The sequence below is a fragment of the Leucoraja erinacea genome, chromosome 4, assembly GCF_028641065.1.
Source record: "Leucoraja erinacea ecotype New England chromosome 4, Leri_hhj_1, whole genome shotgun sequence".
Taxonomy (NCBI): Eukaryota; Metazoa; Chordata; class Chondrichthyes; order Rajiformes; family Rajidae; genus Leucoraja; species Leucoraja erinaceus.
This window is the reverse complement of record NC_073380.1, coordinates 19,812,884-19,839,895: the sequence shown is the minus strand read 5'-3', so window position 1 is coordinate 19,839,895 and position 27,012 is coordinate 19,812,884. Positions and strand designations below refer to the sequence as shown.

The following is a 27,012-nucleotide window of genomic DNA, read 5'->3' as shown; positions in this document are numbered from 1 at the left end:
CCACCGTAACACATGGCAGCTCGTTCCAGGCACCATTCTGTGCAAAAAAAATTGCTTCACACAACTTCTTTAAACTTTCTCTCTCCGACCTCCGATGGGTTTTCTCTCCAAACCCATGTATTTCTATATTCCTTTTCTCTCAGACTGGCATTTTTGTCCTAATATCCTGTGTTCACTTCTTGTATGAAGCTCCTTGGGAATTTTTATTCCTACCTTCATTATAAAAATGAAACATGCTTTTGCTTAGATAAATGCAAATTACCTTAGCCCTATTTGAGCAACTGAAATAAATTGTTCCATTGTCTTAACCAACAAATTGCTCCTTAACCCATGACCACCATCATAATTTTTCTTATAACAATGTGGTGGTCAAGAGAAGCATTTATGCATTACATAATGGGGCAACTACAGTCCGAAGCAAGGCCTTTTGTAAAGTCCTTTCAAATGCAACAAGAAGCTTTTCATAAGGTAACAATAATTATATCATATTAATACATCCTCACTGATAAGCAATTCATAAATGTTGTTTTCTCAGAGTTGGTAGAATTAATATTTTCTTAAAAGAAACAATCAGTATTATTAATCACTGCCATCGTACATTTTTATGAATCTTTAATGCAGGGAACATTACCAAAGTTAATTAAAAGTTCGACCAGGGTTTAGATATGTAGAAAAAATTACCAATGGCAATCAATGAGTTAATCTTTGAGCAGGTTTTAAGTAAGCTGAAGAGATGCAAGGAAAATGTTTCAGAGCAAGTTCACACACTAAAGCACAATTTAACAATAAATAAACAGAAGAAAAATAATAACCAGGACTAGATGTGCTCCTTGAGAGAAAGCATACTACAGAACCATCTTAAAACCAAATGAACCAAGAGATGAGAATATGAATTTGAATACCAACCGGTATGAGAAATTTCTTCACTTCGTCTAAAGCATGACCCATTCTAGCATAGGCCTCCGATGGTGGCGCAAATACTTCGATCAGTACATGCAAATCCTCGTTAAGATGTGCATATTTAGATTCACCACTCTTCCGTAATTCCTCTTCCTGTTGAACGGGAGGATATGAAAAAAAAATCAACTTTCAAATGTCAGATGATGGTGTCCCACAAGTGTTCTCAGCTCCTTACTAGAGTTCTTGTAAACTTACGGCTGTGCGGCCAAATTCTGCCCTAACTCCATGTATAAGTTGTTTAAGAAGGAACTGCAGATGCTGGAAAATCGAAGGGACACAAAAATGCTGGAGAAACTCAGCGGGTGCAGCAGCATCTATGGAGCGAAGGAGATAGGCAACGTTTCGGGCCGAAAACCCTTCTTCAGACTGATCTCTGAAGAAGGGTTTTCGGCCCGAAACGTTGCCTATCTCCTTCGCTCCATAGATGCTGCTGCACCCGCTGAGTTTCTCCAGCATTTTTGTGTACCTTCCATGTATAAGTTTGCAGATGACGCCGCCCGAGTGGGCCGAATATCAATGACAAGATGGAGTATAGGAAGAAGATAGAGCTTAGTAATATGGTGTCAAGAGTATCACCTCACCCTCAATGTCAACAAGACAAAGGATCTAGTCATTGACTTCAGGAAATGGGGTGGTGCTCAATTGGAGATAGCTGGGAGATTCAGGTTGCAGGGTGTAAATATCACCAATAATTTGTCATGGTCAAAACACATTGATGCTGCAGCCAATAAAGCACACCAATACTCTGCTTCCTTAGAACACTCATGAAATTTGGCATGTCCCTAACAATTCTTACTAATTTCTAGATGCGTCATTGAAGACATCCTATCGGGATGAATCACAAGTTGATTTGGCAAGAGAACGGCACAAGACCGCAATAAATTACAATGTTGTGGATGCAGCCCAGTCCATCACATAAACCAGCCCCCTCAACCTCACCACCCCCCAAATTAATTCCATCTACACTTCACGCTGCTTCGGGAAAGTAACTGAAAAAATCAAGGACTAATTAATGCCCAATCAACCCCTTTTCCATTATGCAGAAGATATAAAAGCTTGAAAGCAAATATCACCAGATTCAGAAACACCAACATAGCATCCTCCTTGCTGTTATCAGACTATTGAAAGGACCACTGATATATTAAAGGAATTATCCTAATCTCCCAACCTACCTCATTGCAACACTTTAAAAAAAAGCACTTTCTCTGAGCTGTAACACTTTAACGCCATATTCTGTACTCTGATATGTTTCCCTTTGCATGACCTTTGCACTTGTGTATGACTTGATTGTATTCATTTATGTGACTGGTCTCGAAGTAATCGCTAGATTTTCTAATAGAACTGTGCCTGGATCGTAAAGCGCAACACTGATTCATGTGAGAAGTGTCCTGGAAAATATGTATTATATCTAATGAATATTTCTTCACAGAAAATATAAACTCAGCCAGGCGGTAGCTGTTCCACTCATACCATGGCACCATTTTTGTCACTGAAACATACAGCAAAGAAATATGCCCTTCAGACAACTATGTCCATGCCAACTATCAAGTTATTCATTTATCCAATTATGAATTTGATGCTTGAAGTTCAAGCAAAATTCTTTTAGGTCCAAGATTTTGACAATTGGATTATCAAAAATAAGCAGTGTACACCCCAGCAGAAAAAGTGCAAGAGGCTCAGTTTAGATGGCATCTGCAAAAACACATTTGATTAAGTAATATATTTATTACACTCCTGAAGCAGCTGTCAACCTTCTTCCTTCGTCAAAACAAACCACAATGTTCAAATCCACAGCCTATTATCTTGTATGTCAAGTTAAGTCAAATTGATTATCAAATTCTCAAGTAGTGAGATACAGGTGCAAAGAAAATGTTGTAACTATCTTTAATATGGAATCTGGATAACACATACCCACATACCTTGGAGGGTTTAGCAATAAATCAGTTATTTCTTTACTTGACTGATATAATGATCTAATATTTTTCTGAAGAGAATTAGGCTCACCTAGTGTATTAGAGCTGTTAGCCCAATTTTTTAATGGCAAAAATGATTATGCAAATACACTTTTCAGAAGTCGTTGTAGCAATTACAAGTAAGGCAATGGCATAATTTGCCACCCAGTGATAAATATCATGTTGGTGACCTGGTGTTTACAGATAGAAACTGTTTTAACAGTGCAGATTATTGATAAAAGATTGGAGAAACAAGGATGTAAAGATGTTGATTTACAAAACTAAATCACTAAGTGCTAATAGTTGTTTACACAGTCCTTTTGCTCCTCAGCAATATTGTATTATATCGTGCATGAGAAGTTTTGCAGAATCCATCATAACAGGCAAAATTAGAGTAAAAGGGTAAGGTCAGAGCACTGATTATCAACATCTAAAGTGGACAGACCCTGAGATGGAATAATGAGTAATTATACTGTTGAGGACACATTTATATTTCAGATATTCCAAGGCCTAACCACACACTGCCAAGAAATTAATTAGTTGAAAATTCCTCAATAGATCATTGATATCCTTCATTTTGGCAGCTACAAAATATGAAGATATCGCTCTCACACTTTCTACCCTTTCTCCAAATGAATTCTGCAACTAAGCTCCGTAGCGACCCTGATTTCACCCAAACAAGATATATTCATTTTATCCTATCCATCTCTGCCCCATATCTCTGCAACTTAAAACTAACCATTCCAATCAGGTTCTTATCAAGGACCTTTAATCTGAAATGTTAACTGTCATTCCACAAATGAATCTTAACCTGCAAAGTCTTTCCAGCATTTGTTATTAAAGTTTATTGTCTCAATCCAATAACAGTTAAACAAACAAAAAAACACAAAGTGCTGGAGTAACTCAGCAAGTCAGTCGGCAGAAGACCCCAACCTGAAATATCACCTATCCATGTTCTCCAGAGATGCGGCCTGAATCGCTGAGTTAAAAACCTGTGCGGACCAACTGGCTGGAGTTTTTACGGACATTTTCAACCTCGCACTTCTGAGGTCTGAGGTCCCCACCTGCTTTAAAAGGGCATCAATTATACCAGTGCCCAAGAAGAGTAAGGTGATGTGCCTCAATGACTATCGACCAGTGGTACTAACGCCTGTGGTGATGAAGTGCTTTGAGAGGTTGATCATGGAGCAAATCAACTCCTACCTCGACAAAAACCTGGACCCACTGCAGTTCGCTTACCGCCACAACAGATCAACGGTGGATGTGATCTCGCTGGCCCTCCACTCCGCTCTGGACCACTTGGACAACAAAAACTAATATGTCAGGCTGTTATTCATTGATTACAGCTCGGCATTTAATACAATCATCCCCTCCAAGCTGGTTACCAAAGTCGCAGAACTGGGTCTCTGCGCATCCCTCTGCAATTCGATCCTAGACTTCCTCATGCACAGACCACAGTTTGTTCGTATTGGTGGAAATGTGTCAGCCTCGATAACAATCAGCACGGGAGCACCTCAAGACTACGTGCTCAGCCCTCTGCTGTACTCACCCTATACTCATGACTGCGTAGCCGTTCACAGTGCGAACTCCATCATCAAGTTCTCTGACGACACCACTGTTGTAGGACGTATCACTGATGGGGATGAGTCAGAGTATAGAAGAGAGATCGAGCAACTGTCCATATGGTGCACAATAACCTGGCCCTCGACACCAGCAAAACCAAGGAACTGATTGTGGACTTTGGAAGGAGTAGGATGGGGCCCCACAGTCCCGTTTATATCAATGGGTCGATGGTTGAAAGGGTCAAGTGCTTCAAATTCCTGGGCGTGCACATCTCTGAAGATTTTTCGTGGTCCGAGAACACTAATGCAATTATCAAGAAAGCACATCAGCGCCTCTACTTCCTGAGAAGATTACGGAGAGTCAGTTTGTCATGGAGGACTCTCTCTAACTTCTACAGGTGCACAGTAGAGAGCATGCTGACCGGTTGCATCGTGGCTTGATTCGGCAACTTGAGCGCCATGGAGAGGAAAAGACTACAAAAAGTAGTAAACACTGCCCAGTCCATCATCGGCTCTGGGCGAGGGGATTTATCGCAGTCGCTGCCTCAAAAAGGCTGGCAGTATCATCAAAGACCCACACCATCGTGGCCACACACTCATATCCCTGCTACCTTCATGTAGAAGGTACAGGAGCCTGAAGACTGCAACAACCAGATTCAGGAATAGCTACTTCCCCACAGCCATCATGCTATTAAACCTGGCTCCGACAAAACTCTGATCATTAATAACCCATTATCTGTTATTTGCACTTTATCAAATTTATTTATTCATGTGTGTATATATTTATATAATGGTATATGGACACACTGATCTGTTTTGTAGTAAATGCCTACTATGTTCTGTGTGCTGAAGCAAAGCAAGAATTTCATTGTCCTATCAGGGACACATGACAATAAACTCACTTGAACTTGAACATTATGTTTTTTTTTGTAAACCAGCATCTGCAGGTTCCTTATGCCTCCAGTTAAAGAAATGTGGCATCTGACCAGAGTTGTGATCAGATGATCAATGGGTTTTGAATTACAAAATAGTTTAAAAAAAAGGTCATAGAGTGTTTCATAGTGCCAATTGCCCTTACACACAGAGGATTGAGCACGTCAGGATAATTTCCATGCCAGGTACAGTTTATTCTAGGTTGAGAAAAAATCAAACAGCCTTTGAACTACTTTGCCAGCATTCCAACCAATCAGAAGCCAGCAAATCATTGTTGTCATCATGGGTTGCAAGTCTTTGATGATTGTCCAAAATATCATGATTGCTGTAATATAAAAAACACCATCTCTAATCTGATTAGTATTTATGGTGTTGTGCCCATTACAATCTGAAAACTTGCACAGAGAATAAGTTCCCTTCGTCCTTGCATTTCACCCAAACAGCCCCCACATCCTTCAACTATCACCGTTTCCACCAACTACAATGGGATCTCACCACCGGTCACATCTTCTCCTCCCCATTTCTTTTGGCTTTCTGCAGGGACCACTCTCGCCATGATTGTTCATCCCTCCCCATCCTCTGGGACTTTTCCCTGCGTCCAAAGGAATTGCCGCAATTGTCCTCACACCTCTTCCCTCAGCCATTCAAGGATGTATACAGCTCTTCCAGCTGAGATAAAGATTCACCTACACCGCTGCCAACTTTGTTACTGCATTTGTTGCTCTCAATGTGGTCTCCTCTGTATCGGCAAAACCAAACATCCACTGAGCAAATGTTTTGTGGAACACCTGCACTCTGTCTGCAGCAATAATCCTGAGCCCATGATTTCATACCAACTCCCCGTCTTATTACCTTACCGACATGTTTGTCCTTGGTCTTTTTCATTGCCAGGGGCATGCAAAACACACACTAGAACAACACTTCATATTCCTGAATTACTCCAGCTTTTTGTGTCTATCTTCAGCTTAAACCAGCATTTGCAGTTCCTTCATAATCACATCATACTCCACCTAGGTAGTCTACAACCCAATGGTATGAATATTGAACTTTCCAATTTCTGGTAACTTGCAATCTTGTGCTTCTTTCTATCTTCTACTGTTCCACCCAGGTTCTCCTCTCCTCCTCTTAGTTCCATCTGCCAATCACCCATACACTGTACCTGCTGAGTGTCCTACCCCATCCCCAATTAACTCTATCTGACCATCATCCCATCCTTATCTGGTTTCCATCACTTTCTTATTACGCAAATCCCAGCATTTTCTCCCTTTTTTGTCTCCATTTACTCCTTTGGCTCCACCTATCCCTCTTTCTCCTGTATATATATCTGCCTCTATGTATCGCCCACTTGCTGTCTCCCAATTGTACCCAAACCTTCTCCACTTGGGGTTTCTCTCTTCAGTAAAGAAGCTTATTGTTTTTAAGATGTCCTCGAGTAATCTTTTCGAATGGCAAATCACTGCCAAATTTTCTTTCAAGTAGCTACGTGCTTAAATAGCATGACTTTTACCCAGTGCAGGTCCTGAATAATCAAATTTTATTGAGGCAAACATATCAGAAACAGAAAACTTTGTTAATATTACTCATGATATTAGGTCACCCGACAAGTGATGATCCTTTCACACAGTGCTCTATTGTCTAAAGCATTATCATTTGAGCAAGTATACAAACAATCGATCATGTTTTGCTCATGGATTTGGTAATGTCATTATGTTTAATTCCTGGCAAGAGATTGATTTTTAAATTGAATTCTTATGGTGATCCTCAATTTTCAAATTTTGTGGATGCCATTTTCAAATCAAAGACAGGGGGGGTCTAATCTCAACAAACAGTTGTAAGAAATTACTGCATTGTACAAATTAATCGTTCACACTATAAACATACACATATCCATAATAAACCAAGAGCATTTACAGGGAGGGGAAGAAAGGCAAAGCAGAAAAAGTTGAACCAATTTTGTCTTTCTGTGCTACACATTATTAAATCTTACCTTTGCTTTGTCCCGCATGGATCCTTTACCCAAAATGGACATCTTTGTCAGTGTTTCTTCCTGTAATCGCTTCAAAGAATTACCACGTGGTCCCAGTAGTTTACCGACAAAGTTAAACTACAAGTAATGAGACAAACAAAAGTTATTTCTAAGACTGAAGGATATCTTGGGTTTCATTGATGAACAATAGTTAACACAAGCTATATCGCGAATAAACAATGCGGTTACGGTAAAGTTTTTACATATTCCGGTAGAGATTTATCCCGTGGACTCCGAAATTGCCTCATCTGAAAAATTCATGCATCACTTCCCCCCACCCCACCCCTCAAACTGTACCCCCCTCCTTCTCTGCCCTCCTCCTGCTCTCTCTCTGCCTCCCCTCGCACCCTCTGCCCGTGCCCTTGCCCTCCTTCTGTCCCTGCCCTCCCTCTGCCCCTGCCCTCTCTCTCTCCCTCTGCCCCTGCCATCTCTCTCTCCCACTGCCCCTGCCATCTCTCTCCCCCTCTGCCCCCTGCCCTCTCTCTTCCTCTGCCCCTGTCCTCCCTCTCCCTCTGCCCATGCCATCGCTCTGCCCCTTCCCTCCCTCCCTCTGCCCCTGCCCCTCCCTCCCTCTGCCCCTGCCCTCTCACTGCCCCTGCCTCTCTCTGCCCCCTGCCTTCTCTCTGCCTCTGCCCCTCTCTCTGCCCCTGCCCCTCCACCCTTTGCCCCCCAGCCCCCGCCCTCTCTCTCTGCCCCTGCCCTCTCTCCCCCTCTGCCCCTGTCCTCTCTCCCTCTGCCCCTGCCCTCTCTCCCTCTGCCCCCCCTCTGCCCTCTCTCTCCCCTCTGCCCCCCTGCCCCTCTCTCCCTCTGCCCCTGCCCTCTCTCCTCTGCCCCTGCCCTCTCTCTCTCCTCTGCCCCTGCGTCCTCTCTCCTGCCTCTGCCCCTGTCCTCTCTCCTCCGCACCTGCAAGTTGGGGGCTATGAGTGAGTGGATAGGGTGGGGATGGGGTAAAAGGAGCGAATTAATAATATTTATATAATATCAAGGTGGGGTGGTTAGTGTGTGTGTGTGTGTGTGTGTGTGTGTGTGTGTGTGTGTGTGTGTGTGTGTGTGTGTGTGTGTGTGTGTGTGTGTGTGTGTGTGGGGGGGGGGGGTGGGTGTGGTGTGTGTGGGTGTGTAAATGTGGGTGGCTGGGTTAGTGTGTGTGTCCCCCCCCCCCCCCCCCCCCCCCACGACCGCGCTTTGAGGGGACGTATCTTAGATGTGTATTTATTTGTGTGTGTGTATATGTGTTGTTTGTGTGTAATCACGTCTTCTCGAAAAAACACTCCGGTAGAGATTTTTACTGTGGAGTCCACAATCGCCTTATCTGAAAAATTAATGTTTTAGCTCCCGAGTTATTTATGAAATATTCACAAATACCGAAAATAAACTGGCTCTTTTTTGCTGATGACGTCAAAATGGATCTGCTTGCTGCCGTTTTTGCTGCGCGAGTGTTTGCTCGCGCTGCTGCGAGTTATGTTACCCCCGTTATTCAAAAGACGCCCGGGCATCGCTTTTTCTCGGGGCTTTCTTTCGGCTCCTTCGTCGCCTCCTCTCTTCCCCCCAGCCTATCTTCACCACCCCCCCCCCCCCCCCGGCTACTATTCCCCGCCCCCCCCCCCCATTTTCTTCCACCACCCCCCTCCCGGCCTCTCTTCCACACCCCCTCTACCCCCCCCACCCTCTCTTCCCCCGCCCCCTCTCTTCCTCCCCCAGAACCCTCTCTCCCCCCCCTTCCCCCCTTCCCTCTCCGCACCCTTCCCTCTCCGCCCCTCTCTCCCTCTGTCCCCTCTCTCTCTACACCGCCCACAACTTTCCCTTTCTAGACGCACCTGCGAGTTGGCAGCTATGCATGAGTGGATAGGGTGAGGAAGGGGTAAAAGCAGCGAATGAATAATATTAATATAATATCAAGGGGAGTGGTTAGTGTCTGTGTGTGTGTGTGGTGGTTAGTATGTGTGTGACGCCACCCCCCCCCCCGGCTTGGTCTATTAACTATTAAAAGTCTGATCTTGTTTGTGGATTTGTGTGTTCATTTGTTTGTGTGTTATTACATATTTGTCAAAAATCTACGCGGTAACGATAACATTTTTACATATTCTGGTAGACATTTTTCCCGTGGAGTCCAAAATCTACTTATCTGAAAATGTCATGCTTTATTTCTCGAGTTATTACTGAAAACGTTCAAAAATATGACAAAACATTGAATTTAAAAACAACTGTCTTCAACTGATGACGTCACAATGGGTCTGCTCCACGTGCCGTCGTCCTCACGCTTTCTCCCCCCATACCTCCCTCCTCCTCCCAGTTATTCAAAAGACGCAGCTGGTGATGAAGTCGGGCCCTGGACTGAAGACTAAAGATCATAGCTGAAGACTGCGGCGGCCAACTCGCGGCCCTTTGGTCGATATTCACCCGCTCGCCCACCCACATGCCGCGTCACCCCCTCACTCAGGATCCTCCTGTCGGCACATGGTGTGGGGGTTGCTGCCGCTCTCTGCCTCTGTCGCTGCCCTCTCGCTGCCCTGTCCTCAGCCCCCCTCTGCCCTCACTCTCTCTACCCCCTCCCTCTCCCTCTCTAGCCATGCCTGTGAGTTGGGGGCTATGCGTGAGTGGATAGGGAGGGGGATAGGGTAAAAGGAGCGAATGAATAATATCAAGGGGGGTGGTTAGTGTGTGTGCTTGGGGGGCAGTTAATATGTGTGTGTGGGAGGTGCATAGTGTGCGTGTAAAGCCGCAGGCCCACCCACCCCGAGTCCCACTCGGTCTGTTGCAACTCTAAAGCTTTAACCCTGAGGAAGGTGCTCTGGTCAGATGAGACCAAAATTGGAGTTTTTGGCCTAAATGCAAAACGCTGTGTGTGGCGGAAAACTAACACTGCACATCACCCTGAACACACCATCCCCACTGTGAAACATGGTGGTGGCAGCATCAAGCTGTGGGGATGCTTTTCTTCAGCAGGGATAGGGAACCTGGTTAGAGTTGATGGGAAGATGGATGGAGCCAAATACAGGGCAATCTTGGAAGAAAACCTGTTAGAGTCTGCAAAAGACTTGAGACTGGGGCGGAGGTTCACCTTCCAGCAGGACAACGACAGCCATAAACATACAGCCAGGAATTGTTTAGATCAAAGCATATTCATGTGTTAGAATGGCCCAGTCAAAGTCCAGACCTAAATCCAATTGAGAATCTCTGGCAAGACTTGAAAATTGCTGTTCACAGGCGCTCTCCATCCAATCTAACTGAGCTTGAGCTATTTTGCAAAGAAGAATGGGCAAAAATTTCAGTCTCTAGATGTGCAAAGCTGGTAGAGACATACCCCAAAAGACTTGCAGCTGTAATTGCAGCAAAAGGTGGTTCTACAAAGTATTGACTCGGGGGCTGAATACTTTTACACGCCACATTTTTCAGTTTTTTATTTGTAAAAAAATTTGAAAACCATGTATCATTTTCCTTCCACTTCACAATTATGCACCACTTTGTGTTGGTCTATCACATAAAAATCCCAATAAAATACATTTACGTTTGTGATTGTAACGTGACAAAATATGGAAAAGTTCAAGGGGTATGAAAACTTTTGCAAGCCACTGTATATGACTGACTGTAGAAGTACAACCTGGATACATCCAACGTATAGTTGTGAATGGTGCTCATTAAATAACTACAGTACTGATACTCCATATTAAGAGCATTGATTTGCCGTTAAAATAAATTCTCTAATAACAATAGACAATAGGTGCAGGAGTAGGCCATTCGGCCCTTCGAACCAGCACCACCATCCAATCAGTACCCCATTCCTGCCTTTTCCCCATATCCCCTGACTCCGCTATCTTTAAGGGCCCTATCTAGCTCTCTCTTGAAAGCGACCATAACGTGTCAATGGTAGCAGTGACAATCGAACACTGCAGTTTTAATGTTTCACGTATTCAGTTTAATTAATCCATCTTGATGGATTAAAACAAATAATAACATTGGGAATTAAAACACATTTGATTGCAGTCCGTTATCAAACATAGTCAATGTTGCCTCTGAAGACATTTCCAGCACTACAGGGTCGGGGAGGGGTGTGTGAATCAGTGCGGGATGGATTGATGGTGGCGGTGGGGGGGGAGTGTTGAGAAGGCAATTGGTGCAGAATGGATGGATTGGGGCAGGGGAATTAGTGCGTGTTAATTGGAGTAGGTAAAAGTGTGAGGGGAACACGCAGGGGATGTTGGTGGGGTTGAAAGGGAGGGGATCAGTGTGGGATGGACGGGGAGATCTGTGCAGGATGGAGAGGGGGGGGATCAGTACAGGATGAATGGAGGGAAACAAAAATTCTGGAGAAACTCAGCGGGTGAGGCAGCATCTATGGAGCGAAGAAAATAGGCAGCGTTTCGGGTCGAAACCCTTCTTCAGTGCAGAGTGTAACGGTGGTTACTTTTGGTGTCCACCCTATTTTAGAGTAACCACCATTGCACCACAATAGTAAATTAAATACTTCCCAAGGAGATTGAAATGTTTCTAGTTTGAAGAACACATTAGATAATGAAATTATGACAAGAAAGTAACCTTAATATCAAGATTCTGTAAAAGCTACTGCATGCCAAAATTAGTGAATATTTTTGGTGTCCACTATCACATGCGTAACACCAGCATTTTGCAGTAGCTATATTTCCATCAAATTATGTACCTGTAGTTTCTTATTATATATGGACAATTACTTTCATAACGTTTATTCAAAACATGAGAAAGAAATTACAAAAATAGCCATACTGGAAGAAACAGGAGCAACGCTCATTTTGGTGTCCACCCTTGGACACTGTGTAATGCGCGTAATGCACGTTTCAATAGATAAGAGGAATATTGCTCATTTGGTCACATACTCCATGTTTATAGCAAGAAAGTACATTCGTATGTGGAAAAACAGCAGAAATCAGCTATCATGCTTTAGAAAAAAATGACTTTCTAAATTTGAAGTAACGGTTGTTATGGACATCAAACATAAAATGTAAAAACCGCATAGAACGCATGTTAAACAAGGAATTTTGTTCATTAATGAAATTTTCTCAAACTTCATGAACTATCTCTCCCTGTCATGTACTGCTGCTGTGAAGGTTTTTGATTAATCTGAATCATGTTGAAATAAATTATTTATGAACTTTAGTTTTATGTATGATGTCACACTTTTTGTACCCAGTATTGTAAAAACACACATATACATTCCAAGACGAAAAATGTTTTTAAATTCATTGCAAGTTCCTCCTCCACGAGTACCCTGTCCAAGTAGATGGCTTACCATTGTACCAACACCCAGTTCGCTTCTATACATTACTCAGCATACAATCGACATCTACACTTAACGTGGCCTTGTGAAAGTAGCAGATAAAATCAAGGAGAAAGAAGGTATAAGTTATTTGTCTTCCATCACAGGGGGGAATGTGAGGTAGCTGAAAATCAAGATGGACGTGCTGCCTGCATTGGGGAGGACTCGGAGGGAGTGCCATGAGTGCAGTGATCGCAGGGTTTGCAATGGAAATCACTCCATGAGGACATCCCGGAGTCTAATGCGAATGTGGACGGCTTTCTGACTGTTCGAGTGGACAGAGACTGCAGAGAGAGTGACAGCAGTTGGTACAACTCTGGCCACATCACGGTGAAGGAGTGTGTGTGTGGCCCGGACATTGAACTGATGGCTGTGGATCTCCACTTATGCTGTGTGCCCTGGTGGTGGATGTTTAAGTCTATGTTTAATCTTTATGGAGTTATGTATCTTGTTGCTTTTGGTTGTATTACTGGATGGCAAATCAAATTTCACTGTACCTAGGTACACGTAAAAATAAAGTGCCATTGAACCATTGAACACTGGTCAAGCACACACCATCAGATTCAGGGTTCAGACTAACTTCTGCCCGCTGTTAGACTATTGAATAGGCCTTTCATAAGTTAAGGGTATAGTCCTGAAAACCTAACCTACCGCATTGCAGCACTTGCTCTTTTTTTAAATCTCTACTTTGTCTCTCTGCACTATCTGGTGTACTTGTGTATGGCTTGATTATACAACAGTATTGTACAATTTGATTGGACAGCGTACAAAGTTTTCTACTGAACTATCCGATGCTACTTAAGAGAATTTCACTATTGTAACACCATAAGTGATATTACATAGAAACATAGAAAATTGGTGCAGGAGTAGGCCATTCGGCCTTTCGATCCAGCAACGTATTAAATATGATCATGGCTGATCATCCTAAATCAGTATGTATATGGAGGATCTGCAGATGCTGGAAAATCGAAGGTAGACAAAAATGCTGGAGAAACTCAGCGGGTGAGGCAGCATCTATGGAGCGTAGGAAATAGGCAACATTTCAGGCCAAAACACTTCTTCAGTCTGAAGGGTTTTGGCCCGAAACGTTGCCTATTTCTTACGTTCCATAGCGGGGCTCCGAAAAACTGACCGTGTTCAAAAATTCCGCGCGGCAACGGCCTGCCGGCCCGCAGCCGTCTCGACGGCGTGCGCAGCTCCTCAACGCCGTACGCAGCGTCTCGACGGTCACACGCGAACTTCCCGCGGACTTCGCTCGAATTTCACGTCACTCACTCGACCTCTGCGCGGCCCCCGCATCCGGTTTGGTCGCACTCGCCGCATGCAGGCGCATGCTGGTGGGACCGGCCTGTACGGGGATCGCTCGACCTCCGCGCGGCCCTCGCTTCCGGTTTGGTCGCGCTTGCCGCATGCAGGTCTCATGCTCGTGGGACAGGCCCTTAAGAAACCTCACAGCATCGGTGAAGAGCTTATCAAGCCATGCCTTCTCGAAGCAGCAAAGTTGGTGCTGGGGGAACAGCAGTCAAACAAGTTCAGGCAGATTTCCTTTTCAAAAGACGCAGTCAAAAGTCGAATCTCAGATATGAGTAATGATATTCTGCTGCAAGTAGTGAGCGCTGTGAAGAGCAGTCCAGTGTATTCACTGCACTGGACGAGTCAACAGATGTTGCCTCATGTTCCCAACTGCTAGTCTACTTTTGTAACCTCGATGGAGAAGCCATGAAGGAGGAGTACCTGTTCTGGGAGCCATTGGCCACTACCTCGCGGGGAGAAGATGTGCTCAGAATGCTGAAATCCTTCCTCATCAAACATGAGCTTGGCTGGAATGCCTTGTCGGGGTGTGTACAGATGGGGCACCTTTCATTGCCGGTTGCAGATCCGGATTCAAAGCCTTCGTGAAGGACGTCACTCCCCATGTCTCCTTCGCCCACTGCATGATACATTGCTATGCTTTAGCGATGAAGACTCTCCCTCCTGGTTTTCGAGAAGTGCTTTCAGATGTGGAGAAGATTGTGAACCACATCCGAGGGAGCGCAACAAACTCAAGAACCTTCAAAGCGATGTGTTAAGAAATGGGCACCGATTTCACTGTTCTGATATTCCACACAGAGGTGCGCTGGCTTTCGCGTGGTAAAGTTCTCAACCGTGTGATTCAATTTCAAGAGGAAGTAGCGCTGTTCTTGGAGAGAGGGTGTACTGAGAAGGAGAATCAGCTTCATGAAAAGATGCAGGATGAACTGTTTGTGATGAAGGTTGCTTACTTGGCTGACTTCTTTGCCAAGGTGAATTCCTTGAACCTATCATTTCAAGGAAACCTCCCAATGCTACACACAACTTGTGACAAAGTGGCAGCGTTCGGGAGGAAGATTCATCTTTATCAGAGAAGAGTCCAGGACGGTGACACGACTATCTTCCCTGAGATGTCGGCTCTCCTGGATGCTACGCCAGATATTGAATGCCACTTCCACGAGGAGATCTGGCAATTAGTGAAGCCATCGAACGTTACTTTCCCGGACTGGACGACTGCTCTCTTGATGAGTGGATCATCCGACCCTTTTCCGTTGAAGATCAGCGATACTGTCGTGATTGCAAAGGTTGAATTTCACCGAATTTGTGAAGATTCGCAGGTCAAGAGTGACTTCGTGGAAGAACAGTTTGCCACGTTTTGGCTGAAAGTGAAGGACTGTCCTGTTCTTTCGAAGAGGGCCCTGACCCTATTGGTCCAGTCCCCCTCAACCTATCGCTGTGCGGCTGGATTCTCAACCTTGGTAACTCAAAGGTACGCAATAGGCTTGTGATCGACGCTGATATGAGGTGATTGCCCGATGGCTGCGAAGCAATTGCAGCCATCCCATTGACTGAGCATTGGCAGACATGTTTTAATAAATCGGGCTGTTTTTTTTCAATTTTTGTTTTGGGGGTCACGGTACTGACCAAGAATGTTTGATGGGGTCGTGGGGCCAAAAAGGTTAAGAACCACTGATCTAGCCTGTCCAGTCCCTTAAGAATTTTATATGTTCCTATGATTCCCTATCATCCTTTTAAATTCCAATGAATATAAGCCCATTCGATTCATTCTTTATTGTGTAAACAATATTATTGTAAAATATAATGCAGAACAGTGAATTTGAAACAATGGTGTCTCAACTAAAATTTCTTAATGGTCCTGCATTTATGTGTCAAGAAATTTCATGCAACTTGCAATAATTTAAGAATATTAAGGAACTGTAAGAACTCGTATTTTATTTCAAGTGTAAAAATCTTTGAGTTTATTTTTCATAATAGCTAAAAACACTACATTTGCAGGCTGATTAGCTGATTACTTTGAAGAGTTGGCATGTGATAGTGAATGCAGTAATTTTTGCAGTATTTACACAGGTGGAGACCTAATTCAGATATAAAATTGCAGTGTTGTTATTTTAAAAGATTGGTATTTGAAAAGGACAAGGAGATGGCATCATTCTGCATTTATTTTAAAAACTGGGTTGCCTGTTGTTCGTTAATGATATGGATTGGAAGGTAGGTGGCACAAACAGCAGGTTTGCAGATAATCCTAAAATTGGGGGTATAATGGACTAGCCTGTGATGTTTCCAATGAGCATTTCTCATGCAACCAGTATATTTGCACAACCAGCAACACCAACCCCACCCTACCTCCAATCCCCTTGATGTGCACACCTAAGAGCAGACTGTACTACTAGTGGTAATTTGGCTTGTCTTGTGTGTCATTAATTATGGCATGTGTCTTTAAATTTTAGACAGCCCGTTATATTGTGTGTGGGATTTAGGACGTATTTAAGGCGTGTTTTGAGCCAAGTTTCTTGCGCAGAAGCTTAGTTTTTAGTTTAGGACCAGCATGGAGAAGGCTTACCCTTTGACCATGCGAAATGTAACGGAGACACGAGGAGTTTAATGCAATAAGCTGGAGTTCGATGAAATTTATAGTGTACGAGTCGGAAGAAGCTTGGATGTACCTTATTGTTTTTCATCAACAATAAAGAATTTATTAATCAAAGGACTGTGTTTTGAAGACTTATCTGTGAAGAAGCTCTGAAGGTCTCTGACGTAGAGCTCGCATGTGTATAAAGACATTCTCCTTAACCATGTAGTCCATTTAGCGGCTTGAGGGAGTCATCTTGAAGATTTAAAAATCTGCCGCTAAATTAAGTCAAAGGATACCTCCGACCAGGGGGTGAATACCAGTCCCAGAGAGTGGGGCAGAAAATTTGGCTGAGATCTCGGAAGAGGTTTTGGCCAGGATACCGTTTCCAGCCGAGGAACTGAAGACAATACCGGTTCCAGCCGAGGAACTGAAGACAATAGATCTCAGCCAGAGAAGGCCTTGAGGTCTATCGACTGCGATGAGACTGATCTGAAGACAATATCACAGAAATTGTAAGTAAAATCAACTATTATTTCTTTGAATTTGGAAGCTGCAAAGCTTTAATTTTAAACGGCTTCTGTGAGAAGAGCTAGAATGTGTTTTTTAACTGTCTGGAGATTCCAGCCAGTACTACCTTGGATTGTTTTGAACTCTTGTTAACACACATTCCTTTCGAAGTAGCGTCATCTTTAAGCCCATGGATGTTTGAGAGAAGCTTTCTACAATTCCAGTTTGTTATGGTTCTGATGAAAATGTTGACAAAACAAAATTAGAACTACCAGCAGAGGACTTTGTTCGTTCAATTTAAAGACTTGACGATCTGCCAAGACTTCTTTAAAATTATGGAACTAGAAGATGAAGAAAGTTTCACGCCTGAGGGTGCACGAGGTAGCGATGTAAGACCAATTAGAAACTTAAACTCACTGAGAAAGGTCGAGTCCTAGCTCTGAAGGGAGCCGAGAATGAGAGAAACAAGTTGTGGAAGAGGATAAGGAGGCTGTTTGATAGTGTGTAGGAATTAATGGAATAAGATGGCAACCTGTATAAGGTGGAAGGTAAATTAGGCCTGATATGCAGCCTTAATAAAGAGCTCAGAGATAAGCAGGATAAACTGTTGGAATCAGAGGCCATCTCAGGAGGAACGTGAAAGACACAATAGGTGGTATTCGAAAAAAAAAGAGTTTTATGATGATTCCAAGGAAGGTGCCAGAACATGGTGCAGCTCTAAAGTGGCTGCAGACCAATTGTTTGCCTCGCCTTTTTAATGTTCGTGTTCACAAAATGAATTTTGGTTGTCAGGTGGCTGCAGCCCAATTGTTTGGCTCGCCTTTTTAACAAGTTTGTGTTCACAAAAAGAAATGTGGTTGGCAGGTGGTCGCAGCCCAATTGTTTGCCTCGCCTTTTTAATAAGTTTGTGTTCACAAAATGAATTTTGGTTGTCGGGTGGCTGCAGCCCAATTGGCCTCGCCGTTAAAAAGAGTTTTTGATCACAAAATGAATTTTGGTTGTCGGGTGGCTGCAGCCAAATTGTTCGTCTTGGCTTTTAAAATCGTTGCAACAGTTGGATGCCAGCCCACAAATCCATTTGGCCCACAATGTCTGTACTAGCCCTCTGGAAACCAGTACCTTTGGCCCGCAACACCCATACTAGCGCAACAGAAAGTCCTCCCCACCCAGCCCCTCCACTGGCGAGCAATATTGGAATTGGTGGAAGGGTGGAATATTGCGTTGGTGACCAGCCCTCCCGTGTGATGCTGGGACCCAACGGGTCCCACTTTGTCTAGTATTTTATAAAGACAGACTCAAGATTGGTTTAAGTGAATGATTGGGGAAGAGCTGAGAGGGTAGGTTAGGTAGGTCACTGCTTGTCCAGATAATTCAGATTAGAAAGCAGAACAAGGAAGAAAAAGAAAAGGGGTTGACAAAGTTTGGGATGGGGATGAAATTGGACTTCAAAACAGGCAAGAAGGCAAGGGTATGGGAGGAGTAAACTGAGCTTCAGGAGTACAGCTCTACATGAGAAAGGAATGCCAATGGAGGGAAGGAGTAGGAATTGCTGCACGGAAAATAAATGGGCCTTGGATACTGCATGACTCAGAATACCATTAGGAAGCTTCAGGACAACTAATTCACCCCTAACAAGGACCACTGCGCAGGAAGTGACATCCTGTGAACCTGACATAGAGAGCAACAGGGTCATAAGAGTGACTAGATAACTCGTGAAACAGAAACATAGGGAAATATGTAGGAACATTTCTGGAATCCATGATGAATGTAATAACAGAATACCTTGAAAATAATAACTGGATTGAGCAGACCCAGCATCAAATTATAAAAGGAAAATAATGTTTTGATTTTACTTCGGAGTCACGTGAGTGACTACGTGAAGAACCCGCCAGGACGCATGCGTGTCATATTGCTACATGCAGGAAATTGCATATCCCTGAATGGTCCAGTCGTGAATAATTGTATCTGGAAACACGTCGGAGCAGGAGTTAGTAGCCTGGATGTCAAGCTCCAGAAAATACTGAAACTACTAACAGCAGGGATTACAGCATTCGCTCGCACAGTGGATGGGAAGGAAATGTCGCAAGTACAACAGAATGCACTGGCACTATTCTGCAATACGCAGTATGAAATCGATAGTATCAGAAAGAGTGCCATCCGACCTGCCTTAAATCCAAAATTTGCAGGCCTGTGCAAACCTGCAGACACAAAGCCACCGATATTATTATTTGGGGGAAACCTGTCCAAGCAGGTTAAGGAGCTCGATGAGGTGGCAAAAACCCTGGGGCTCATAAAGGCGACAACAACAAGGACCTCCCACAGCCAAAGAAAGCACCCTTATGCACCCACCAGCAGAACAAGAGAAGCTGGTGAAAGCTCAAAGGCCGGGCATACAGGACAGGGGTCTTTTTTAGGCCATGGCCCAGACTGGCCTTCGTGGAAAATGCGCAAACCCCAAACCTAAACCCAGACACCGGCGCCTCAACCTCCTCAAAGACTACACAAGAAGAAGTAAACCTTCCACTGGTAACCATGGAGGTAGGTGGGTCTGGTCCCTTACAAATTATAGGAAGTGTGGATAATACACATATCGGTGGAAGATTACACTTCTTTTGGGATGCATGGAGTACATTAACTACAGACACTTATATCCTAAACAGTATCCAGGGATATGCCATTGAATTTGTGCACAAAAATAGCCCCTCAGTTAAGCATGTACCGAACCGAACTTTCGAACTTTCACGAAAAGAAAAATTAGAAGTACATGTGAACTGGTGAGACTTCACGCAAAGGGGGTAATTGGAAAAAACCCAACACGATTCTCTGGAATTTGTGTCTAATATCTTTACCAAAAACAAAAAAGATGGTGGTGGTCGCATCATCATAGATTTAACCAAATTGAATACATGTGTGCAATATATTCATTTCAAAATGGAAACCTTTGTTACTGCCAAACAATTGATTTCCAGAGGCTACTTCATGGTTAGCATCAACTTAAAAGATGCTTACTATTCATTGCCTATACGGACTGAGCACAAACGTTATTTAAAATTCAACTGGATGGGGCAGCACTGGCAGTATAGAGCTCTACCAAATGGATCAGCCCCCAGGCTGTTTACAAAAAATTTGAAACCAGCCCTAGCGTTTCTTCGGAAACAAAAACATATGATCATGGCCTATCTAGATGACATATTAATTGTGGGCAAAACTTTGGAATTAGCCAAACTAGCTGTATCAGCCACCAAACAATTGTTTGAGAAACTGGGGTTTATCATCCATCCACTTAAATCTAAACTAACGCCTTCCACCATAATGGATTATTTGGGGTTCACTATTGACTCAGTTCACATGTCGGTGATTTTACCAAAGGACAAGGCTACAGTCTTAACTGAGGCCTGCAACAACCTCATTGACATCAGTGAACCATCTATCAGATTGGTAGCAAGGGTGATTGGCAAAAAAGTGGCTGCTTTTCCAGCCACACAATTTGGACCTTTGTATTATCAAAATTTACAAAGGGCAAAAATACAAGCACTCAAAATTAATGCTGGTCATTTCGACAGACCAATGAAGCTACCAATCAAAGCAATTATCGAATTAAAATGGTGAAGGGATAACATTTGGCATTGTTCCAGCCCTATCATTATCAGCAACCCCTCAGTGGTGCTACAAACTGATGCCAGTGCACTTGGTTGGGGTGCTACCAATTCCATCCCCAGCTGTGGAGGTAGATGGCATGCACAGGAGGCCTCATTACTACAGACACTTGGCATAAACTACCTGGAAATGTTGGGTGCGTTCTATGGCCTAAAGTCATACTGTTCTGGAATATATCACCAGCATGTTAGACTACAGATTGACAATACCACCGTGGTGGCATATATTAACCATATGGGCGGAATCAAATCGACATCGTGACAATCTAGCTAATACAATTTGGCAATGGTGTATCCAGAGAAATATTTGGATATCAGCTACTTACCTACCAGGTAATCTAAACTCAGTGGCAGACTCCAGGTCACGCAAATTCAATGCAAACATAGAAACATAGAAACATAGAAATTAGGTGCAGGAGTAGGCCATTCGGCCCTTCGAGCCTGCACCGCCATTTAATATGATCATGGCTGATCATCCAACTCAGTATCCCGTACCTGCCTTCTCTCCATACCCCCTGATCCCCTTAGCCACAAGGGCCACATCTAACTCCCTCTTAAATTTAGCCAATGAACTGGCCTCAACTACCCTCTGTGGCAGAGAGTTCCAGAGATTCACCACTCTCTGTGTGAAAAAAGTTCTCCTCATCTCGGTTTTAAAGAATTTCCCCCTTATCCTTAAGCTGTGACCCCTTGTCCTGGACTTCCCCAACATCGGAAACAATCTTCCTGCATCTAGCCTGTCCAACCCCTTAAGAATTTTGTAAGTTTCTATAAGATCCCCTCTCAATCTCCTAAACTCTAGAGAGTATAAACCAAGTCTATCCAGTCTTTCTTCATAAGACAGTCCTGACATCCCAGGAATCATGGAATGGATGTTGGATATAAAAGTATTTGCTGAGATTGAAGCACGGTATGGAACACCAGATATCGATCTATTTGCATCTAGACTCAATCACCAGTTACCAAACTATGTTTCTTGGGAACCAGACCCTGGGGCTTCAGCGATTGATGCTTTTTCGCTGCATTGGGGAAAATTGTTTTTCTATGCATTCCCTCCTTTCTGCCTCATCAGTCGGGTATTACGCAAAATACAACAAGACTCGGCGTCTGGTATTTTGGTAGTGCCCGATTGGCCTACTCAACCATGGTTCCCTGTGATACTCGACATGGTCTTAGAACCATGTATCACCATCCTGAAACAACCAGATTTGTTGGTTCATCCCGTAACTGGGGATAGCCATCCATTTCATATTACAACAAACTTATTAATTTGTAGAGTCTAAAGAAACCTCTACTGGAACTGGGACTGGCGGACCGAACATTGAACATTATTTCAGCGGCTCACAGGCAGTCCACCAAAAAACAATATCTGGTATACATCAGGAAATGGGAGATATATTGTCACAGAAACAACATCACTTACAGCTCGATGAACATAACGTCTGTTCTGGAATTCCTGGCAGGCCTCCATTATGATGAGGGGCTCAGTTACAGTGCCATTAACTGCGCCAGAAGTGCCCTTTCAGCATATCTATGGCGAGGATCAGAGCGTCATTCTGTTGGGACTCACCCCCTGGTAACCAAACTTATGAGGGGAATTTTTAATATCAATCCCCCAAGAACCAGGTACTCTCAAATATGGGATGTGAATATTGTCCTAACGTTGCTAAGGAACTGGTCTCCAGCAACAGCTCTGTCCCTGCAAAAACTGACGCATAAAACAGTCATGCTGGTGGCTTTGGTCACAGCACCAAGGGTACAGTCTTTACATAAGTTAAGGCTGGACAATATGACTTCTTCAACAAAAAGTATAACTTTTTATATTCACGAATTAGTCAAACAGAACAGACCGGGATCATTAGGCCTCAAAATAGAATTTAGGGCATACCCTATAGATGATCGTCTCTGTAATAATAAGACATTTATTGTTATACTAGACCAAGGGCAGACCCATTGGGTCTGCTCCCCCAACGCAGCCATTCTCTACCCGTAGCTCCCACGGGGGACGTGGTCCTCCAACTCAAGCGGCTCAGGAATCAGCAGTGCGGCTGGTTTTAAATGAGATGGCACTACTAATCAGCCACAAGCAACCCCACAAAAAAGTGGCGGTTCAAACTATTTCCAGATGGCTGAAACAGGTTTTAACAGCTGGGGTGGATACTAACATATTCAAATCTCATTCCACCAGGGCTGCAGCTACATCGGCAGCTATGGAGTTGGACGTACCGATGGACCAAATCCTGGAGACAGCAGGATGGTCAAGGGAAAAAACGTTCCAACAATTCTACCATAAACCAGTGGTTAAACCGGGAACTTTTGCAGAATCAATTTTAAGTTCTGTAATATGATTTCACCCCATGAAATAGGGGCTATAACATGTTGTTAATAAATTTATCATTGATTTTCAATGACGGATTCATGTTTAAACATGTTAACACAATTCCTCCCTTAGTCAATTAAGGCAGATGTGATGCATGGACTCGTTTCCACGACATGAAATCAGAGCTTTGAAATCTTCACGTAGTCACTCACGTGACCACGAAGTAAAATAGTAAAATTAAATGAGAACTTACCAGTTAGAAGTTTGATCGTTATTTTATGAGGAGTAACGTTGAGGGATTACGTGCCCTCCGCTCCCACCCTTGATAATAAAGTTCAACTGGTATCCTCTTCTCTAATCTTACTATGTTCAGTCATTACTGTTATCTGTGATTTCACACCGCTGCTTTAAAGATTGACACGCATGCGTCCTGGCAGGTTCTTCACGTAATCCCTCAACGTAACTCCTCATAAAATAACGATCAAACTTCAAACTGGTAAGTTCTCGTTTAATCTTACTCTGAAACAACTGGAGTTCTTTGAGGATATGAAGAATAGAACAGACAAAAGGGGCCAAGTGGACAGATTGATTTGGGGAAAGATTTTGATAAGGTCACACAAAAGTGATCAATCAAAAGTCAGAGTAAAAGGAATTAAGGATATCATTTAGAAGGATGAGAGGGATTCTCATTGAAACATAAGATTGTTAAGGGGTTGGCCACGCTAGAGGCAGGAAACATGTTCCGATGTTGGGGGAGTCCAGAACCAGGGGCCACAGTTTAAGAATAGGAGTAAGCCATCTAGAACGGAGACGAGGAAGACAGGAACGGGGTACTGATTGGGGATGATCAGTAATGGTGACATTGAATGGCAGAGCCCCTTCTTCAGACTAATAGTAATCTATAGCCATGATTTGGCCGAGGAACAAATACTACATTTACTACTTTATACATCATACAAAGCTAGGAAGGATTGCCAGTGCGGAACTGGGCATAAACAGGCTTCAGGGAAATCTGGACAAGGTGAACATGAGGAAGATAACATGACAGATAGAAAATAACATGCAAAAAAATACAAGGGTATCCACTTTATTCACAAAACACAAATGCAGAATTTTTAAATAGCAAGTAACTGTTGATGGTTAACAAGACCCGGATGTGCTGATAAACAAGTAATTGAAAATCAACCTACAGGTGCAGCGTCAATTAGGAACAAAAATTGTGCTTTTGCTATCATTACAATAAAACATGAATGTCGGTGTAAGTAATAGCACAACTGTAAAGGGTCTTAATGAAACATGGCTGGAATAAAATCAAGGATGCAGTTGTCATAGATTGAGCACAGTGAAGTAATCAGCAAAGTGGACTTGATGGGCTGAATGCCCCAATTATGCTCATATGACCTGTGTATCACTGTATGATGTATAGTACTCTTGTTTATATTTAAGGCCAGGTTATATTTAAGCAATTTGGAAAAACAGGAATCTCTGAAACTGAACATTTCTACTAGGCTTGCAGGCTGAGAAGTCTATAACTAGAATTCACCTTCTCAGAACAAAGGATAGGCATTTTGGAACAGAGATGGAGACATGTCTTCACTCAAACCGTGGTAAACCATGGGAATTCATTACCTTAGAACAGTAGAAACTTGATATTAATACGAACTAAAGACAGGAAAGTGGCAATGAGATGGCTGACCAGCTCAAAAAATGGAGCAGGTTTCAATCGCAGGTGGGCGACTTCTGCTCATATTTAATGTAATCATATGCAACTGGTTAAAAATTAACTTCATCATGATCTGTCAGAAAAATGGTCACAGTTCCATTTCTTCAATTGTACATAACTGAAAAATACTGGCAATTCAACGGAGACTAATGGTTTTAAATGTAATCAAATGCTTCAGTACATTTAAAATCATGAGGATGGGATTAACTTTTTGCCAATCAGGATTGGTAATTATTAACTTCAACATCAAAAGCAACAATTACTGGCTTTTATTATTTAAATGATAAATACAATAGAATAACACAATAATTGTTTTTTCCAAGATAAAGTGCAACACTGTTCTAACATAGCATAGAGTACAATTATAACAATTTCTGCATTGTTAAGAGATATTATAGCTAGGCCCGACGTTTGTAAATTTACCAAACAGATTGGAATTTGCATGTTGCGATGACTTGCTGTGAAAATATTAGTATTCAAATAATTAATGCAAATCAAATGTTAGTCGACTAAACTGATATTTGTCAGATCGTTAAGATATTTGACAAACAATATTGATGTATGAGTAAAGGATTTCACTCCTTTGACACCATTTAGCTCATGAGATTTATTTTAAACAATAAAACTTTGTTGAAACAATTAGTGGTAATTAATGTGCAAATATTCATCCCTAACCAAATACTGGGAAAGAGCTATGTGAAACATTTTTTAAAAAGCCCAAAACACTCTCTATTGGTTAAGAGATCTTTCTGACTAGAATTTAACGAGGAAGCGTGCGCAGAATCAAAAATTAAAAACAATTTGCTTTGTCCCATGCTACGGGCGCTATGATGAAATTATTATTTTAGTCTAAATATCTAAAGACCATTAATAAGCCAATTCAAATTTAAAACTTTTCTTTGAAATAAACATAATCTAGTTCCTTACCTTTGGAAATTGTTTAACAGGAATTAACACTTTTTGAGCCAGCTTCATGTTTTTGTTACTGACCACATCCACAAACTTTTCTTCATCACTTCCCTCTCCTGCCTCTATTTTGGTTATCTCTGTAATGTAAATATATCAATGATTATAGACATATTCAAACTTTTGATAAACAAAATCTGTTCAATATCCATGCATTCAAGTAAACAAATAAATTAAATAATACCCCAAATTAGGCTGAACTGAAACTGAATAAACATTAATTCAAATATTTACATAAATCCTCTTGATTCACTGCAACATTTATAAAATGAGTGCAACTGTAAAACAACTTCTGAAGTAATTTGCTCTCAGTGGCAACGATTACAAATGTGTCAACATATTGGCATTCCAAATCCATGGTGTGAATTTACACACCAATGTGCTGACCACTTACATTGTATCTATTAAAATTGGGTTTATCAACAATTTTTCATTTATCTCCAAGTATAGTTATAATTTCAGATGATTAAAACATCTACTAACATTAACTGACAAAGAGAAAGAAAAAGTGATCAGGTTAAATAGTTTAAAAAAAAAATAGCCTTCCTGAAGCATACATAGGTGGCTGAGGTGACTATGAAGTATATAATATGAGGGGAGTAGATAAGGTGGATGGTCATAGCCTTCTCTCTCTCTCCCCCCCCCTAAACAAAAACAAGAATAGGAGTTTAAAACTACAGCATAGAATTTAGGAGAGAGGGGGAAAATTGGTAAAAGGGGGACCCAAAGGTCAACCTTTTACCCAGAAGGTGGTGAGAACATGGAATCTGTGGCTGCCGCCTGCCGTCCGTCCGTCCGGCTGCCGGCTGCCTTTCCTCCTTTTGATTCGTTTCCATCGTGTGATGTCACAATGCCCAATGCTCACAGATGTCCAATTGGACTTTCTTCCTTTGATTCACTGCAACTCCGAAACCAGACGCAGATTCGCCGACATCTTTTCCATTTCGGTAGAGATTTCACTTTTCTTTCTAATATCCGCTCCTCATTACATTTTGTCGTGTTTAAGTACACGTTTTTAACAAATTTTTTAATCAAATCCTTCCCCCCCCCCCCCCCCCCCCCCAATATTTGAAAAATAAACTGGCTTCTCACCCATAGAATCAGCACCAGCCCCAGCCCCTGGAGAACGTTCCATCGTGTGATGTCACAATGCCCAATGCTCACAGATGTCCAATTGGAATGGATCCATTTACATATGCCTTTGCAGGAGCCCCAGCCAATGGTGAACGTTCCATTG

At 42.7% G+C, this 27,012-nt stretch overlaps 1 protein-coding gene across 9 annotated transcripts in view; it reads right to left on the bottom strand.

Moving 5' to 3' along the window:
* Positions 1–27,012, bottom strand: part of LOC129696203 (KH domain-containing, RNA-binding, signal transduction-associated protein 3-like) — a 177,098-nt gene that overhangs the window by 102,957 nt on the left and 47,129 nt on the right. For all 9 annotated transcript variants that reach the window (XM_055633854.1, XM_055633858.1, XM_055633860.1 and 6 more), the window contains 3 exons: positions 25,737–25,855; positions 7,395–7,511; positions 907–1,053 (listed from right to left, as the gene is read on the bottom strand). In XM_055633854.1, the coding sequence (XP_055489829.1) occupies positions 907–1,053; positions 7,395–7,511; positions 25,737–25,855 (383 nt within the window). The remainder of the gene's footprint in view (positions 1–906; positions 1,054–7,394; positions 7,512–25,736; positions 25,856–27,012) is intronic.